This window comes from Hypanus sabinus, chromosome 12 (assembly GCF_030144855.1).
Source record: "Hypanus sabinus isolate sHypSab1 chromosome 12, sHypSab1.hap1, whole genome shotgun sequence".
Taxonomy (NCBI): domain Eukaryota; kingdom Metazoa; phylum Chordata; class Chondrichthyes; order Myliobatiformes; family Dasyatidae; genus Hypanus; species Hypanus sabinus.
Genome location: NC_082717.1, coordinates 109,284,381 through 109,303,131, shown reverse-complemented (window position 1 = coordinate 109,303,131; position 18,751 = coordinate 109,284,381). Strand labels below are relative to the sequence as shown.

The 18,751-nt window shown below is 45.9% G+C and overlaps 1 protein-coding gene across 1 annotated transcript; it reads left to right on the top strand.

Moving 5' to 3' along the window:
* Nucleotides 1-6,955: 6,955 nt before the first annotated feature.
* Nucleotides 6,956-18,049, top strand: LOC132403277 (endonuclease domain-containing 1 protein-like). The gene is made up of 2 exons (XM_059986714.1): nucleotides 6,956-7,648; nucleotides 12,866-18,049. Exons 1-2 carry the CDS (start codon nucleotides 7,349-7,351, stop codon nucleotides 13,727-13,729), a joined length of 1,164 nt encoding a protein of 387 aa, XP_059842697.1. The 5' UTR covers nucleotides 6,956-7,348; the 3' UTR covers nucleotides 13,730-18,049.
* Nucleotides 18,050-18,751: the final 702 nt, after the last annotated feature.

The following is an 18,751-nucleotide window of genomic DNA, read 5'->3' as shown; positions in this document are numbered from 1 at the left end:
ACATCTTTCAGAACCCTGGGATGTAGTTCATCTGGTCCGGGTGACTTGTGTATCTTTAGGTCCTTTAGCTTTTTGAGCACCCCCTCTCTTGTAACAGTAACTGCACCCACTTCTCTTCCTTCATACACTACAACATCAGACATACTGCTAGTGTCCTCAACAGTGAAGACTTTTGCAAAATACTCATTTAGTTTATCAGCCATCTCCTTGTCCCCTGTTATTATTTCTCCTGCCTCATTTTCTAGCAGTCCTATATCCACTCTCATTTCTCTTTTATTTTAAACATACTTGAAAAAAATGATCAGATTTCAAGTTGAACTCAATCATATTGTGATCACTGGTTCCTAAGGGTTCTTTTACCTTAAGCTCCCGAATCGCCTCTGGTTCATGACATAACACCCAATCCAGTATAGCTGATCCCCTAGTGGGCTCAATGACAAACTGCTCTCAAAAGCTATCTATTAGGCATTCAACAATCTCACTCTCTTGAGATCCATTTCCAAACTGATTTTCCCAATTGACCTACTTGTTAAAATCTCCCACGACTACTGTAACATTGCCCTTTTCTATTTCCTGTTGTAACCGTGCTCTCTCCTCTCTCCCATACAAGCCCTTTCCTCCAACCCTGTCCCCTCTTCCTCTTTCTCCACATCTATACTCTTCATCTCTGTTCTCTCCCCTACCCCTCTTGCTCCTCCCTTGTACCCTCCATCCCACTACCCTTCTCCCATGTACTTACCCACATCATTTTTTTAAACTTGGAGACATAATTTCTGAAAACAGTTTCCTCATCACTTCTTCTCTGAATCTTCTGCAGAGAGCCATGGAATTGGAGTGGCTGAGTGTGTTTGAGTGGATACATACAGACGTTCAAGCCACAGTATGGGGAGAAAGCAGGAAGGCATTGAAGCCAGTAGCTCACTGAATGATAAAGGAGACTGGCACATCTTCTGATAGCACCACAGAAAACACTGGAGGAACTCTTCATGGAAAGGAATTAACAGCTGATGTTTCAGGCCGAGACTCTTCCGCAGAACTGGAAAGGAAGGGGGAAGAAGCCAGAATTAAAAGAAGGTGGGAGGGGAAGGAGTAGGAATGGCAGGTGATAGATGAGAACAGGTGGGGGGGGAGATGGAGTGAGGAGTGGGGAGGTGATGGGTGGAAGAGGTAAAGAGCTGGAGAAGAAAGAATCTGATAGGAGTGGAGAGTGCATCGTGGGAGAAAGGGGAGGAGGAGGGGCACAGAAGGAGGTACTGTGCAGGCGAGGAGAAGAGATGGGGGAATGGGAAAAGGGAGAAGGAGGAGGAGGGAGATATCACTGGAGGTTAGGGAAATTGATGTTCATGCCATCAGATTGGAGGTTATCCAAATGGGATATGATCTTGTTTCTTCTGTTCTTGTGCTTATCAGAAAGGACTAGGAGCTGCTACCATCCAGGAAATGGTACCGCAGCATAAAAGCCAGGACCAACAGGCTCTGGGACAGCTTCTTCCACCAGGCCATCAGACTGATGAATTCATGCTGATATAATTGTATTTCTATGTTATATTGACTGTCCTGTTGTACATACTGTTTATTACAAATTACAATAAATTGCACATTGCACATTTAGTCAGAGATGTAACGCACAGATTATTATTCCTCATGTAGTATCGGAATCAGGTTTATTATCACCGGCATAAGTCGTGAAATTTGTACACTTGGCAGCCACAGTTCAATGTGTAACGAAGGATGAACAGCTCTGATGGGCAGAAGGATGCAGAGTTGCCCATGTCCCCCCCCCCCCAAGGGAGAATCACAAACCGTTACTGTTACCACGCTGCTAATGAGAGAGAAAGAGAGGTAAGGGAAAACAGACTGGGACTGGAACATCTGCTACAGATAAGAGAGAGAGAGAGAAATCCTGGGAGAGAGACTTGTTGTTCCACCATATTATGACTCCTGAAAGACTTATGGCTTCTGAGAGGGTTCATCTTAAACTATTCTGTTCATTAAAATTCCTCAGTGGACAGCCGGAGTGGGCTGGTTTGATGGGCTAAGCCATTCAAAACTGATTGGCACCTGATACCCCGTGAGTAGGGATAAAAGTGAGGCCTGGGGAGACACCCCTCAGAGACACCAGGAGACACACTAGTGAGCACTGATTGAGTGTTGGAACCCACGTGAAAGTGTGGGGCATCGGGGACCGAACAAAGGATCGGTCAGTTTAACTCACAGTGTTATTAGCAGGGCCGGTGGGGGCTTGTGTGTGTGTCCGCCCTTGCCTGGGTGACGAGTCCACAACAGAAGAACGGTCCAACTGAAGGACAGAGGGGTCATACCTGAATGGCCACAACATCCCAACGGATCAAGAATGTAAAGGAAGGTTTGCCTGACTGTAGCTGTTACCGTTTGCTCGCCCTTTCTCGCTCCCTCTCTCTCTCTCTCTCTCTCCAACGATTACAACACCACAACCAACAACTACCTCAGCCCGTATGAACTGAACTGAACTTTATACTTATAAACGACAATTCATTATCCCCTAGACATCGATAGAGCTTGTTTATTATTGATTATTATTATACCCACACTTTTAGGTTTAGTATTGCTAACGTGTATTATCTGTATATTTGCATTGTTGATATTGATTTGTATATTTTACTAATAAACACTGTTGAAAATAGTACCACCAGACTCCAACGGATACTTCTTTCTCTGCTGGTTAGACACCCAGTTACGGGGTACGTAACAAATGCAATACAAAATAAAATAACAATAATAATAGACCAATAAGTAAATCCATTACAGTATATGTATATTGAATAAATTAAAAATCATGCCCATAGCAGTGAGAGGTTGAAAGTGTCCTTGAATACTGTTATGAATGCAACAGCAACGGATATGAAACTGAGACGGGGTTTAAAACAAATCCCGAGATTTACTAACCTCTGCTCAAACTTAGAAAAGTCTGGTGGTACTATTTTCTTTGTGTAAACAAATGACTAACTTAACCGGAAGTTAACAGTTAGGCGGCACAAACATTCAAACTTAGAAACTGTTCTTAACGAGTTCTCATCCAAGCACAGAGTTAAAGTGATAAATTCAAAAGTCCATGTGATTTATACAATCAGTAAGGAGAGACTTCCCTGAAACAAACGATTCCTTCGAAGTATCGACGATCTGCTGATTCCACAGCCGGGAGATGCCTTGTTTGCAGAAATCACAAGGAAATAAAAGGAACTGACCTTTTGATTGGAGGGTGGTCACTGCACAAACTTCCCTGACTTTGCAGGGGTTTAACTCAAGTTTTTCTTTCAGATGACGTCTTGCTCGCTGTCAGTTTTGTTGCCGTTGTGTTATTTTTTCTAACATGTTCGCAGTTATTCACAGTGTGTACACTGCAGTTCTCAGTTAAAAGCTCCTTAGCCTGTGAAGTCACGGTTTCTGAAGCTTTGCAAAGAATCAAAGCTTTTTCCAAATTTAGTTCTGGTTCTCTTAACAGCCTTTCTCTCAGAGCATTATCCAGAATGCCGCAAGCAATTCTGTCTTTAACGAGAGAGTCCGTCAATTCTGCAAACTCACATGCTTTACTGTGTTTCTCAATTCCGTAACAAATTGATCAGCTTTCTGCTTACACGTGAAAAAATTGTATCTTTCATATGTCACATTACACTTCGGTATAGAAAATGCTTCAAACTTGTTGATTATCGCTTTTAGATTCAAATTATCTCCACTCTCAAAAGTAAAATGGTTATACTCCTTAATTGCGTCATCCCTATTACATGGAGTAGAATTTCAGCTTTCGTTTCTTCCATTTTATTATCAGCGCCAATCGCCGTAAATAAATTTCAAAATGCTGTTTTAATCTTCTCCAGTTATCAGCTACATTTGCAGTCAGCTGAAGCATCAATGGGGGTTGCACAACATCTAGAGTACATAATATTGTGAAAAGATTCAGAGAATTCAGAGACATCTCAGTGCGTAAAGGGCAAGGTTGGAAATCACTGTTGAATGCGCGTGATGTTCGAGCCCTCAGGCGGCACTGCCTAAGAAACCGTCATGCTACTGTGACAACTATAGCCACCTGGGCTCGGGAGTACTTCGGAAAACCATTGTCACTTAGCACAGACCGACGCTGCATCCAGAAATGCAACTTGAAACTGTATTACGCAAGGAGGAAGCCATACATCAACTCTGTGCAGAAATGCCGGTGAGTTCTCTGGGTGAGCTCATCTTAGATGGACCGAAAGACTGTGGAATCGTGTGCTGTGGTCAGGTGAGTCCACATTTCAGCTAGTTTTTGGAAAAAACGGGCGTCGAGTTCTCCGTGCCAAAGATGAAAACGACCATCCTGATTGTTATCAGCGAAAGGTGCAAAAGCCAGCATCTGTGATGGTATGGGGGTGCATCAGTGCCACGGCATGGGTGAGTTGCATGTATGTGAAGGTACCACTGACTCTGAGGCGTATATTAGGATTTTAGAGAGACATGTGTTGCCATCAAGGCGATGTCTCTTCCCGGGACATCCATGCTTATTTCAGCAGGACAATGCCAGACCACATTCTGCACGGGCTACAACAGCGTGGCTTTGTAGACACAGAGTGCGTGTGCTTGACTGGCCTGCTGCCAGTCCAGATCTGTCTCCTATTGAAAATGTATGGCGCATCATGAAGAGGAGAATCAGACAACGGAGACCACGGACTGTTGAACAGATGAAGTCTTATATCAAGCAAGAATGGACAAAGTTTCCAATTGCAAATCAACTACAATTAGTATCCTCAGTTCCAAAATGATTAAAAAGTGTTATTAAATGGAAAGGTGATGTAACGCAATGGTAAACATGCCTCTGTCCCAACTTTTGTTGAGTGTGTTGCAGCCATCAAATTCTAAATTTGAGTAATTTACAAAATACAATTAAGTTGGTTAGTAAAACTATTGAAAATCTTTTCTTTGTACCTTTGTCAGTTAAATAAAGGTTCACGTGAATTAACATATCACAGATTTTTGTTTTTATTGCATTTTGGAAAATATCCCAACTTTTCTGGAAATGGGGTTTGTAGAAAGGAAATAAAACAGATAAATGCAGTGCTTGAAAATGAATGTGAGGAGTTTTATATTGATTCGCTTTGTGAAAACAAACAAAGTAAGAATGACTGGACTATTCCATTGCAAGTGAACCAAAACAATATTCTGTTTAAACTGGATACTGGAGCACAAGTAACCATTCTTGCAGAATCTGAGTTTAATGCATTAAAGCCAAGACCTGTCATGGTTCAGTCCCTGAAATCTGCATTCTGGTTCATGGTCCGGTCCATGGTCCTTATTCCAGGTGTTTCCGGGTTTCCCCAGTTTCTGTTGAGGCAGTTGATTCTCATTTGGGCTGGCTTCATAAATAGCTTCAGGATTCAGCCTCTGGCTGATGGATTGTTCCTGTCCAAACCCCTGTCTGTATCCCTTCCCTTCACCTTCCTCCTGGAGCCTCGCCTCACCTGGAGCCTCGCCTCGCCTGGACCCTTGCCTCGCCTGTAACCCTTGCCTCGCCTGTAACCCTCGCCTCACCTGTAACCTTTGCCTTCACTGCTGTCAAGTTCTTCAACTGGAGCGAGATAAGGAACTGTCTTTCATTCTTTTGAACTGTCTCTTGTCCACGCCTTTGCTAGGTTGGTCCGGCCATTTGCTGCTACCTTGTGTTGGGAACCATCTCGTCGTATTCTGCATTCCACGTAATGAGTCCCAGCCCTACGTCCTGTACCCAAGGAGGGGTCCAGGCTCTGTGTTCCTGTCTCTCCCTCGTCCGAGGCAAGGCCTCAGGGTCTCGTCCAGCCCCAGCCACGTCCAAGAACCTTGTCCTGTCCAAGCCAAGGCTCTGTGTTCTCGTCTTGTCCATGTGCCTCACCCAGCCCAGGAGTACCTTGCCCAGCCCGGTGTTGGGATTCCCTTGTCCCGTCCAGGAGTCCCACATCCAGTCCTTTTGCCTCTCCTCGTCCTGTAGCCTCGTCATGTCCTCTCCTGGTTCTGGGGTCTAAGCCCGAGTCAAGACCCAGGTTCTGGGTCTTTGTCCAGTCTCTGCCTCAGAGTCCAAGCCCAGGCTCCTAGTTCCCAGTTCCTTGTCCTGGTTCCGCTATCCTTGTCAAGTTCTAGCCCAGGCCCGGAGTCCTTGTCTCATCCAGGGCCGGTGTCATGTCCAGCATCCTTTCTTCCCCACTTTCCTCGCTTCCTTCTCACGCCTCGTCCTGTTCCTGGTAGTTCAGCGTCTGTGTCTCACATATGGGTCTACTCCCAATGCCCCCCTCATGACAAGACCGAAGTTACATCAGATAAATATACAAGTGACTGGGTATTCAGCTGCAGACCTTCCACTTAAGGGAGCATGTGTGGCAAACGTATCAGAAAAATATTGAGCTCACACTTTCATTTGTGGTGGTACCAAGGAATGTAGAGTCAGTCTGCCTGTGAGAGACCGAAATGAGTCACAGAGTCAGAACACTAGTTTGAATACCAGTCAGAAAACTAGTTTTAATTCTTCCAGAATGTGGTTTGTTCTTAGTAACCCACGGTACGGTATAAAGAACGCAACACATTGTATGTCAGGCAGACTGGACAGGCTCAGGTGAAATGTCGCAATAATAAATCAAATTACACAGATAAGCAGCTTTCACGGAAAAAAACATAAATTATCCACTTTTATTTACAAGAAAGAAGACAATTAAAATAAAAAAAAAACCTTCGATGTTCTGTAGAAAAGAAGTTTATCAATAAGATTCAAAAAGTTCAGAGAAAATATACAAGGATGTTGTTAGGACTTGAGGGCCCGAGTTATAGGGAAAGGCTTCATTCCCTGGAGTGTAGGAGAACGAGGGGAGATTTGACAGAGGTGTACAAATCTATAGTTTGGGTGAATGCACACGGGCTCCCCCACCCCTCAGGTTGGGTGAGACTAGAATTAGAGGTCATGGGCTAAGGGTGAAAGGTGAAATGTTTAAAGGGAACTCGGAGGGTGTGGAACGAGCTGCCGGCGAAAGTGGTAGATGGATACAGGTTCGATGTTTCCTGGCATTCATCAGTACAGGAGAGCAGAGGTGAACGAACTGATTGTTACTCCGGATCCGATGCAGCGTGAACATACAATGAACATGAAAGCACAATGTGCCGGTAACTGTCGAGTGTGATTGTAAGACGAGCGGGGCCACAGGTGGAGGGGGGCCTCGGACGGGACGGGCCGAACAGTCTGGTGCTGTATGACTCTACCACGATTGAACGTGGCGGGGAACAGAGCCTCTCCCCGGGAGGGGGAGGACCTGCCGCCGGCTCCGGAAGACGAGCGGTGCCGCGGAATGCGGAATCCCGGAAGGCGAAGTTTCCGCTGGACATGTTGCTGACCGTCCTCCTCTCCTCCGTGCTCTGGGCGGCCCGCCTTCCCGGGGCAGCGCGGGCCGAGGTGGTCCGGGATTTCCGGGAGTGTGACTGGTTTTTCCAGGACAAGGAGCCGCCGCAGGGATTCAGCAGCCGAAGCCGGGTCAAGATCTGTCAGAAGTTCAAGAACCGCTACCACTACGCTACCCTGTACCGGACCGACCGGCGGATCCCGGAGTACTCCGCCTACCGCTATCCTTGCTCTCTGGGCGAGGGCGAAGCGTACAGACCCAGCTCATGGTTTCAGGAGCCGCAGGTAACGACTCGTCCGCGGGTTTCGCCTCGCCATCCGAAATGCCAGTGGCTACCGTCCCCAGCCCAGCGTTCAACACGAACCCCGAGAGTGCATTAGCAGTTAGCACGATCCCGGACAACACCCGAAGTAAAACCGTGCTGTTGCTTGCTTGGACTTGTTACGATTGTGCGGGAGTTTTATTTATTTCCAAGTAATGCAGTGTATATAACTTTGAAAGCGGCCCGTCGGGGGATGTAGATTTATAGGCAGTGAGCGTATTTGAAGTCCGATCTGGAGCTGGAAACGCCTTTGTCCGGGCGGCACAACGTACGGAAGCGACAGCAGATCCGCAGGAAGAGTCACTGGCTGCAGCACTCGCCTGTGTCCGGGACGGGGGAAAATATCCTAAACACAAGGGACTCTGCAGATGCTGGAAATCCAGAGCAACGCGGCATCGACGGAGTGGAATAATAGTCAGCGTTGCGGGCAGAGACCCCAAACGCTGTGCAAAGGAAGACAAATTCTGTCCCAGCGAGGAGACGGTTCTGCGAATAAACTCCCCTCGGGGCTTCCAGCCGGGCACAGGTACCAATTTTAACCGACGTTTCGATGACAAACTCAGGGCTAATGTTCATCCCTTAAGAAGATGGCAGAATTCGGTTGAAATCGACACCCGTACCCGGCGGAAAGCCCGGGAGGAGATTATCTGTCACATTCCCGGGAACGCACTGGACCTTCTGCTTTTAGATGGTTCTTTTTCTTTTCAAAACTTTTTATTAACTTTAAACAAACATAAATGAAACATGAATACAAAGTGTTTGAGAGTACATAATTAATAGTTTAAGTTTTTAGATGGTTCTAACTAATACTAAATGTCTGACGAGGGCAGAATCGGCCCGCATATAGGCCTCATCCTCCAGTCCTCTTCTGCAAGGGGCGTGGAGTGAAAATAGGGAAGTTCTGGTAATATTTACGAAGCCCTTACCGGGACTTCATTTTTTAAACATGTTTAGAACTGGATGAATTCCCTGCTTTGGAAGTAATGCGGAGAGGGTCCTCTAGGTGGCCCCCGTGTTCACGACAGGGGGTGTTACTGAGGGCGGCTTAACAAGGTGCAGGGGGTATCTAGAACCCGAGGTGGGGGTTATATAGTCGTACAGCATAGCAACAGGCCCCGCGACACAACTGGTCCATGCCAACAAAGATGCCTGTGCAAGCCCCCTCCTATCTGCTCACATCTTTCAGAGTCTGATGGAGGTTCGTTTCCTTTATCACGTGTAGATCGAAACAAACGGGGAAACGCTTGCATTTGCTTCCAACACAACCCCACAATGTGCCGGGGAAACGCTTGCATTTGCTTCCAACACAACCCCACAATGTGCCGGGGCAGCCCGCAAGCAACATAGCAACCCCACAATGCTCGGCAGGATATCCCTCTAAACCCTTCCCAACCGTGTACCTGCCCTCGTTTATTGTCATTTAGAAATGCATGCATTAAGGAATGATACAATGTTCCTCAGAAACATTCTTGCCCACCCTGCTAGAGGGAAGAAGGAAGATTTACCAGGATGTTGCCAGGAACGGAGTTACAGAGTGAGGCAGGGCAGGTTAGGGCTTTTTACTTGGAGCGGACGAGATGAGAAGTGAATACACTCAGTCCTTTCCCCCAGGGCTGAGCATTCAATAACTAGAAAACGTAGATTTGCGATGAGATGGGGAAGATCTAATAGAGCAACGCACGCAGAACGCTGGAAGATCTCAGCGGGTCAGGCAGCATCTGTGGAGATGAATAAACAGTCGATGTTTTGGGCCGAGACCCTTCTTCAGGACTGGAGAGGAAGGGGGAAGATGCCAGAATAAAAAAGGTTGTGGGGGGGAGGGGAAAGAGGCAAGGTGGAGTGATAGATGGAGTCAGGTGGGTGAGAAAGGTCAAGGGCTGGAGAATAGAGAATCTGGTAGGAGAGGAGAGTGGAAGGGGGAGGGGACCCAGAGGAAGGTGATGGGCAGTTGAGAAGGCGTGCAAGGTCAGAGTGGAGAACAGAAGAAAGGGGTGAACAGACAGAGTGGATTTCATTACCAGAAGGAGAAATCAATACTCACGCCATCAGGTAGGAGGCTACCAAGATTTAATAGGGAATTGAGGGGCAACTTCTTTTACACAAAGGAGCTGTGGAACAATCTGCCAGATGATGTGATTGATGGGGGTCCTTAATGATGCATGCCACCTTTTTGAGGCGTCTCCTTTTGGAGGTGTTTTCGAAGCTGGCGCAGCTTTTTCTGATTCTGTGCAGGGGTCCCCTCCCCAATTCCCCCCCACCCCCGTACCTGATGGAGATGGAACCTGTTAGAATGCTTTCATGGAGAAATCTGTGAGAGTCTTTGATAACAGACCGTTTCTCCTCAAACTCCTAATGAAATGTTTCCTGATGAAGGGTCTCGGCCCGAAACGTTGGCTACTCTTTTCTCAAGGATACTGCCTGACCTGCTGAGTTCTTCCAGCGTTGTGTATGTATTCTTTGATCCACAGCATCTGCAGTTGTATTTTTGTGTTGCCTAATCAAATTTAGCTGCTGTTGTGCCTTCTTGTAATTGCATCAGTATTTTGGGCCCAGGATAGATCTTGACATCCAGGAATTTGGAACTGCTCACCCTTTCCACTGCTGATCTCTCGATGAGGACTGGTGTGTGTTCCTCGACCTCCCCTTCCTGAAGTCCACAATCAGTTCCTTGGTTTACTGACATCGAGTGCAATGTTGTTGCTGTGACACCACTCAACCAGCTGATATATTTCACTCCCGTACGTCTCCTCATTACTATCTGAAATTCTGCCGCCAATAATTGCATCGATGGTATTTGAGCTGTGCCTAGTCACGGGTGTAGAGAGAGCAGAGCAGTGGGCTAAGCACACTCCCCTGAGGTGCGCTGCTGTTGGTTATCAGCAAGGATGAGATGTTTATTTATTGTCCCTCTCAACCCCATTCTCCTGCCTTTTCCCCATAACCTTTGAGGCCCTGGCTAAACAAGAACCTGTCAACCTCCTCGTCAAATACATCTAGGTCTAACTCTATCTCGGCCTTTCAATGTTCGAGGGGTTTCATTCCTCAGTCTTCCCAACTCCAGCGAGTACAGGCCCAGAGCCATCAAATGCTCCTCATACGTAAACCCTTTCAAAAGGTACACAATCCTGACAGGGTTCAGTAAGCAAGCAGCAGAGGGGATGGACGATCAGCTTTACCCAACGTAACCCCAGTTCCAGTTGAGGGCCTGCAGTCTTGTTTCTATCCTGCTATTATGAACAAAGGAATGGTTCCCTAATATGATAAGGCAGATTCATGACTCCACATTCTACCTTGTACTTGACGGTCTACCTGTACTGCACTTTCTCCATACCGGCTACACTTTATTCTGCATTCTCTTTTTGCTTTAATTTGTCCAATCTCGATGCACCATGTAATGACCTGATCTGTATGAACATATGAAAGACAAGCTGCTCACTGTATCTTGGTGTCTTAGAACCATCGAACACTACAGCACAGTACAGGCCCTTCAGCCCTTCATGTTGTGCCGACCCATATAATCCTTTTAAAAAAAGTACTAAACCCACACTACCCCATAACCCTCCATTTCTCTTTCATCCATGTGCCTGTCCAAGAGGTTCTTAAATACCCCTAATGTTTTAGCCTCCACCACCATCCCTGGCAAGTCATTCCAGGCACTCACAACCCTCTGTGTAAAAAACTTACCCTTGATGTCTCCCCTAAACTTCCCTCCCTTAATTTTGTACATATGCCCTCTGGTGTTTGCTATCGGTGCCCTGGGAAATAGGTACTGACTGTCCACCCGATCTATGCCTCTCATAATCTTGTAGACCTCTATCAAGTCCCCTCTCGTTCTTCTATGCTCCAAAGAGAAAAGTCCCAGCTCTGCTAACCTTGCTTCATATGACTTGTTCTCCAAACCAGGCAACATCCTGGTAAATCTCCTCTGCACCCTCTCCATAGCTTCCACATCCTTCCTATAATGAGGCGACCAGAATTGAACACAAAACTCTAAGTGTGGCCTCACCAGAGATTTGTAGAGTTGCAACATGACCTCTCTACTCTTGAACTCAATCCCCCTGTAAATGAAGCCTAGCATCCCATAGGCCTTCTTAACCACCCTATCAACCTGTGCAGTGACCTTGAGGGATGTACGGATTTGAACCCCAAGGTCCCTTTGTTCATCCACACTCTTAAGTAACTGACCATTAATCCCATACTCAGTCTTCTGGTTTGTCCTTCCAACATGCTTCTCTGGAGTGTCGGAGGCTGATGGTTAATGAAGGGCATAAACAGACCATGAGGCATAGGAGCAGAATTAGGCCATTTGGCCCATTGAGTCTGCTGCGCCATTTCATCATGGTGATTCATTTTCCCCCTCAGCCCCGATCTCCCGCCTTCTCCCCGTATCCCTCCATGCCCTGCTTAATCAAGAATCCATCAACCCAATGACTGGCCTTCACAGCTGCCTGTGGCAATGAATTCCACAGTTTCACCACTCTTCTGGAAAAAGAAATTCTTCCTCAACTTCATTACAAAATGAGGCTGTGTCCTCTGGTCTTAAACTCCCCCACCGTAGGAAGCATCCTCTCCACATCCACTCTATCAAGGCCTTTCACCATTTGATGAATTTCAATAAGGTCGCCCCCTCAATCTAATCATCTTGTCATAGTTTCCTTCCCAGAGTAAAAATGCCAAAGCCTACAGGCCTGCATTGAAGGTGAGTTTAATAGAGATGTGCGGGGCATGTTTCTTACATAGCAGGTGCCTGCAACGGGTGTTGTGGAGGGATAGTGGTGGAGACTGACACAAAAATGGTGTTCAAGAGGCTTTTAGTTAGGTACCTGGCAATACAGGTGATGGTGGGAGGTGCGTCATGCACAGGCATGAAAGATGTAGATTAACTTGGTGTTGTGTTTGGAACATGACCCCAAGAGACCGTTCCTGAGATATACTCCCCTATGACCACAAGACATAATAGGCCATTTGGCCCATCGAGTCTGCTCTGCCATTTGATCATGGCTGATCCATTTCACTCTCCCATTTTCATCCAGTGACCTTTGACGCCCTCGCTAATCAAACTCCGCTTCAAATATACTGTGCCCATCTATGTTAAAAATGTATTTTGTGATCATTACTAGGAGTCAGTTTAGTCCGGGCAATATGTTTTTTAAAATTGTCTGAACTGCGTTGATTACAGATCGACGATCAAAATGCTGGAAGTAGCATGAAGAGTAGTTCGAAGACCTTCAGCGCCAGGCAGGCGACAGACGAAGATTACCGTAACTCTGGCTATGACCGGGGGCATCTCAATCCCTTCGCGCTGAATGACAAAGACAGCGCCACAGCTACCTGTACCCTGACTAACGCAGTGCCCGAGGATCACGGAGCCAACGTCAACTGGTACCAGGAGGTGGAATCGGTGGTCGAAAAGCTGGCGCAGATATGTCACAAGTCGCGGCGCACGATGTACATACTGACTGGCGCTGCCAACCCGACTGGGATCAAGATCAAAAACAGGGTCTCAGTGCCCAAGACAGTGTGGACGGCTCTCTGCTGCACCTCCTCGCCGATTCAAAACAACGACCCCTGCCTCAGTGGCCAGGTGCCCTCAGAGGGGCAGGAGGTGCTGGTGTACTACAGGGACTTCTCCTTCGCGTTCATGAAGACGATGAAGCCGGAGCAAGACACAAAACGCCTGACAGTGAGGGGGCTGCAGAAGAAACTGAAGATAGACACACTGTTCCACAGCTGCAGAGGGACCAGGGAGAACGACGAAGACCAAGTCTTCAAGGAGGTTGAGGGGCTGATTATAAACAAGATCATCAACCCCGTCAACAACACGGGCAGCACCCTGCCCCGACCATTCGGCTTTGAAGCGGCCACAGGAATCCTCCAATTCATCCGCTCCAGTCTACTGGCTCCATGTCGAGCTGCGATCCACGCCACACTCTCCAGCATCCTGGGGGCCACCAAGCTGGCAGTACCAGTCCTGCATGGCGTTGGCATGGTGGTTGGCATTCTCCTTGTCACTGCATTCGGAGTTCTCATCAGTAATCCCTGATAGTTCACTCCCCTGGCTCGTCAGCGCGATCTCGTTGGTGTTGTCTTCTGCAGTGAACAGGGTCCGCTCATTGTGGTTCTCGGCTGGAATCCTCTTCAGCGCAGTCAGCCGATCTTTACACCAGCTTCCGGTCGCACTGCTCTAGAGGAATGGTGCCAGGTGGGACGCTGACAAAAATGCACCCCCCACCCCCACAGTGAGCATTTTTAAACTCACCAGGGAGTAGGAAATGCTGAAAATACTTGACAGAAATGGCTGATGTTTCTAGACAATGTATTTTCTGCATGCTTTGCTTTCAAATGCAGTGGATTTCGCTTAATTGGGACACATCAGGACCAGTACATTTTGGCCCAATTAGGCAGCTGCTCCAATTACCAAAGTTTCACGGAATCAGTTAAGAAGGTATAAAAAAGACAAGCTACCATTTGACCGAGTAACAAATTATGAATTTAAATGAAGTACAGAACAGATTTGACCACTAACAGTGCCACTCAGTACTGACCGTGTCGGACAGAGGAATTCATCCAGTGTCTGCTGCCGTCTGTAAACTGCGCAGACACCTCATGTAGATAATGAACGATATCGATACAATCCTATCAATGATGGCATCTTACAAACCTTCATTTTCGTTGTAACATTCAAGATGAGAGTCAATCCCTTCAAATTCTTCATAGTTCCTAAGATGTTGAAGCAGTGAAATCGTTTCATTTTTACTCCTGGCATCTCCAAGCCCGAATGCTTGAAACCGCAGTGAGAAGTTCTGAGTTGTTTTTCTGCTTATTTCTCACTAACTATCAGCGACAAACATCACTGCCCTTTGGACACACACTATTAACAAACTGCTCGACCCGGTGTGGAGTTAGGTGGCCACACGAGTGCACGTGACTGACTCTTGATAAAAACATTAGCAATAGTCTCCTGGTGTGGTTAAGTGGCTTTGAGTAACAAATCAGTGAAGGGAATCCCAGCTACTTTTTCAATTAGGTTTTGTTCTTCTAGAATTGTCCCCAATAAGTGGTTGCCCCAATGGCCCAATTAACCATAATTCAATGCAGCTGCAGAATTTTAGTGTCTAAACTCAGGAAATTCTGTGCTCAATCCAACTAAGACCTCAAAGTGGTTACAGAACACAGAACTGTACAGCACAGTGCAGACCATTTGGCCTACAATGTTAGACCAAAAGACCATAAAACAAGTTTAGGATTTAATGGAGTTATTCTATCATCTACTGTAGAAATGGTCATTTTCCAAACTTACTGCTGGTTACACCGCTGGATTTCGGGCAGCAATGACGATTCTCCATCTCTGTCTGTCCTAGTGTACATTCCAGAAACCAGTTTTGGTCCTGGTCTTGGCGCTTTTCAGGGCTTCCTTCATCCCGTCAGTAGCTTCCTCTTGGTTTTCACTAGCAGGTCCCAGGTGGAGACTCAGGAACACCGCCGCACTCAGATGTAGAAGGATTCTTCGTTGCCGTTTTCGTAACAGTTTTGCTGGCCCAGTCAGGATGGTCAGCAGGCAGTTTGGCAACGCAGGTGATCTCTCTCCAGGTGTCTGCTTTTGACCCCACTTCACTCTGTAATCTCCAAAGTGTCATATCAGCTATGTATGAATATATAACTAAAGATGATGGTAGAGAGGCTTGGTGTGTTGGTGATCAGTATCCAAAGGGAATGGACAACATTGGAGCAGATTTAGATACATCAGCACGGATCTATCCCCCAGTAAAAGTATCACCCAAAACTTCATTCACAACTCCTTCCTGTTTAGTGATTAAAATTCCAAAATTGCTTCACTTGATCTCTGTCAGGATCCTCCATCAGTGACTGGATTCAAGATGAATTTTGATAGATTTTCAGATGACAAATATATAACTTAGGGATCGGGTGAGAGAGTGGACAAGGCATAGGACCTGCTTTGCACTTTCTTTATGCAGAGACCATTTGTCCCTATGCTAGCTCTGAGAGGAATCTCCTTATTTTCCTTAACTCTGCACATTGACACGTATCTGTTAACTATCCCATCCCCTCCCTGGACCCGGTTCTCTATTCTGACGACAATTTACAGAGGCCACTTAACTTACCGTTAGACGTGTAAGAGCCTGCACGCCACAGAGACGAGGGTGAAGGCCGGGCTTGGTCTTGGTCTCCACAGCTGTCTGTGGTAATAAATTGACAGATTCACCACCCTCTGGCTAAAGAAATTCATCCTCACCTCTGTCCTAAATGGACGTCCCTCTACTCCGAGGCTCTTCCTTCTGGTCCTAGACCCCACACTATAGGAAACAACTTCTCCACATTCACTCCCTCCAGGTCTCTCAATATTTATTTTTAGGAATCTAAATTACTCTGTGAATAATCTCAGAGTTGTCACTGTTCTGTCGGTACCTGAGTTCCAAGCGGGGTCACCGAACAGGCTGGGCAGTTGACCACATCAAAGTATTCTCAAGTATACAGTGAGATTATAAACTAGCAGTCCAGCACTTTACAGATTTTAAGACACGGAATGGGACTTGTAATTAAGCTGCTGACATTTAATCAAACTTTGTTTTAACAAGTAGAAAAAGAAAATAGTACTGTTTAAGACCTATTGAGTTTTGAAATACATAGGAATTACAAATGGTATTGAATTATTATTGTTATGTGTACCAAGGTGCACTGAACAGCCTTCGTTTATATACCACACAGTCACATCAGTACTTCGAGAAAAACAATGATTGTTGGTGCCAGATGGGGTGGTTTGAGTATCTCAGAATCTGCTGATCTCCTGGGATTTTCATGCACAACAGTCTCTCTAGAGATTACAGTGAATTGTTCAAAAAAACAAAAAAAATGTCTATCCTATAAAGTTTATACTTGGTGGCCATTTTATTAGGTACACCAGCTCATTAATGCAAATATCTAATCAGCCAATGACATGGCAGCATCTCGATGCATAAAAGCATGGTCAAGAGGTTCAGTTGATGTTCAGACCAAACATCAGAATGGGGAAGAGATGTGACTTTGTTAATCTTCCCCTTTAATATTCTCTTTTATGTCACTTAACATAAAAATAGTTCGGAAATTCCTCTGAATGTTTCGCTGGCGAATTAGTGTCTGAATAATAGACATGGTGGCTGCTAGACAGAATACAAGGTGGAGGAACTGGTGATAAATGAAAATTACAATGTTACATGCTTACATGTGCATGACGTTTGCCAAATTTACTATCACGCACACAATGCTGTGATTGCAGAAGTGAACAGGTTCCCCATCACTGAAACTGTAACCGTTCCACCTGGAGATTGTCAAGGTAACACAGTGTATTTGTAAATGGTTGCTCGTGAGTGGCCTGTTCTTCAATCACTGCCGTTAATTCAAGGTTCAAGATACAAGATTCTAGATTTTGGATTCTAGATCCAAGATTAAAGATTCTAAATTTTGGATTCTAGATCCAAGATTAAAGATTCTATATTTTGGATTCTAGATTCAAGGTTCTAGATTTTTGGGTTCTAGATTTTTGGATTCTAGATTGTTTATTGTCATTCTTCAGTACACAAGTTTAAAGGAGAATAATATGATTGTTACTCTGGATCTGATGCACCATAAAAACACAATATGATTACATAGGATTACCTTACATACATAGACTGATTATATGCCCATAAAGTGCCACTAGGTACGTAATGACTCTGATGGGAAATATTAAAGTAGTGGCAGAGTTAGCGGGTGGAGATGTTGATCAGTTTTACTGCGTGGGGAGGGAAATTAACTGTTCTTGAGTCTGGTGGCCCTGCTGTGAATACTATGTAGTCTCCTCCCGCATGGGAGTCCATGAGCAGGGTGGGTGGGATCCTTCATGAAAGCAGGCAACCATGTATGATTTTGGTCATGGTGCCATCTAAACGTGTATTTGTACAGATATTAAAAACACAAATCTATGTTTATACAGATGGGATGGCATGAAAGCGTAGTGGTTCGTGTAGCACTATGATAGTGCCCGCAACCCGGGTACAATTCCCACCTCTGTCTGTGAGAAGCTTGCGTGTTTTCCCCGTGATTGTGGGGGATTCCTCCAAGTGCTCTGGTTTCCTCCCACAGTCCAAAGACGTACGGGTTAGGGTTGATCACATGGGTATAATTGGGTGATGCAGGTTCACTGGACTGTATCTTGAAATGAAAACAAAATATATTTATGGATTAATCTTTAGTCAAATACTGAACAGAATGAACTTGCTACCTGGATTTGATACTGACACTGAATTAGCAAATGCTTCAAAACATAATTTCAGTATTTTGTGATAAATGTGCAATAATTAACAATAAATACTGGTTTTATATCTTGTACGGTTGTCTTTAATTTCACCATTCTCTCGACACTTCCATCTCTGTGTCTCGTCCGGAAAGCTCCCAGCAGCCTGCCGCGGACACTGGGAAACCTCGGGACAAGGTGGGGAGTTAGTTCCTCATGAGTTTGTCTCTGATTTGCATCAGCTGCAGTATTTCATTCTGGGTGACTCACTGTTGCTTCCCTTTCAGAACCACCAATCTCAAAGAAGCTCAGTTCCTCCCCCCTGTTGGTTTTGGTGGTTGCTGTGTGGAGGTCTGCTAGTCCTTCATCAAATTTGTTGTTTTGTGGCAGCGGTACAGAACACAACAAAGTACAACGTTCAAAGTAAACTTTATGACCTAAGTACATATACGTCACCTACAACCTGAGATTCAGCTTGCTGTGGCCGTTCACAGGAAATACAACTCCATCAATGAAAGGCCGCACACTGCACGGTGGACAACAATCAATAGACAACAGACAGTAGGTGCGGGAGTAGGCCATTTGGCCCTTCTAGTCAGCACCGCCATTCACTGTGATCATGGCTGATCATACACAGTCACTACCCCGTTCCTGCCCTCTCCCCATATCCCTTGACCCCGCTGTCTGTACGAGCTCTATCTAACTCTCTCTTGAATGCATCCAGAGACTTGGCCTCCACTGCCTTCTGGGGCAGAGCATTCCACATATCCACCACTCTCTGGGTGAAAAAGTTTT

Excerpts from the sequence above, each read along its gene's own strand:
- LOC132403277 (XM_059986714.1), top strand. The coding sequence starts at position 7,349 with ATGTTGCTGACCGTCCTCCTCTCCTCCGTGCTCTGGGCGGCCCGCCTT. Across the intron at positions 7,649-12,865 it reads CATGGTTTCAGGAGCCGCAG|ATCGACGATCAAAATGCTGG; the intron begins GTAACGACTCGT and ends CGTTGATTACAG.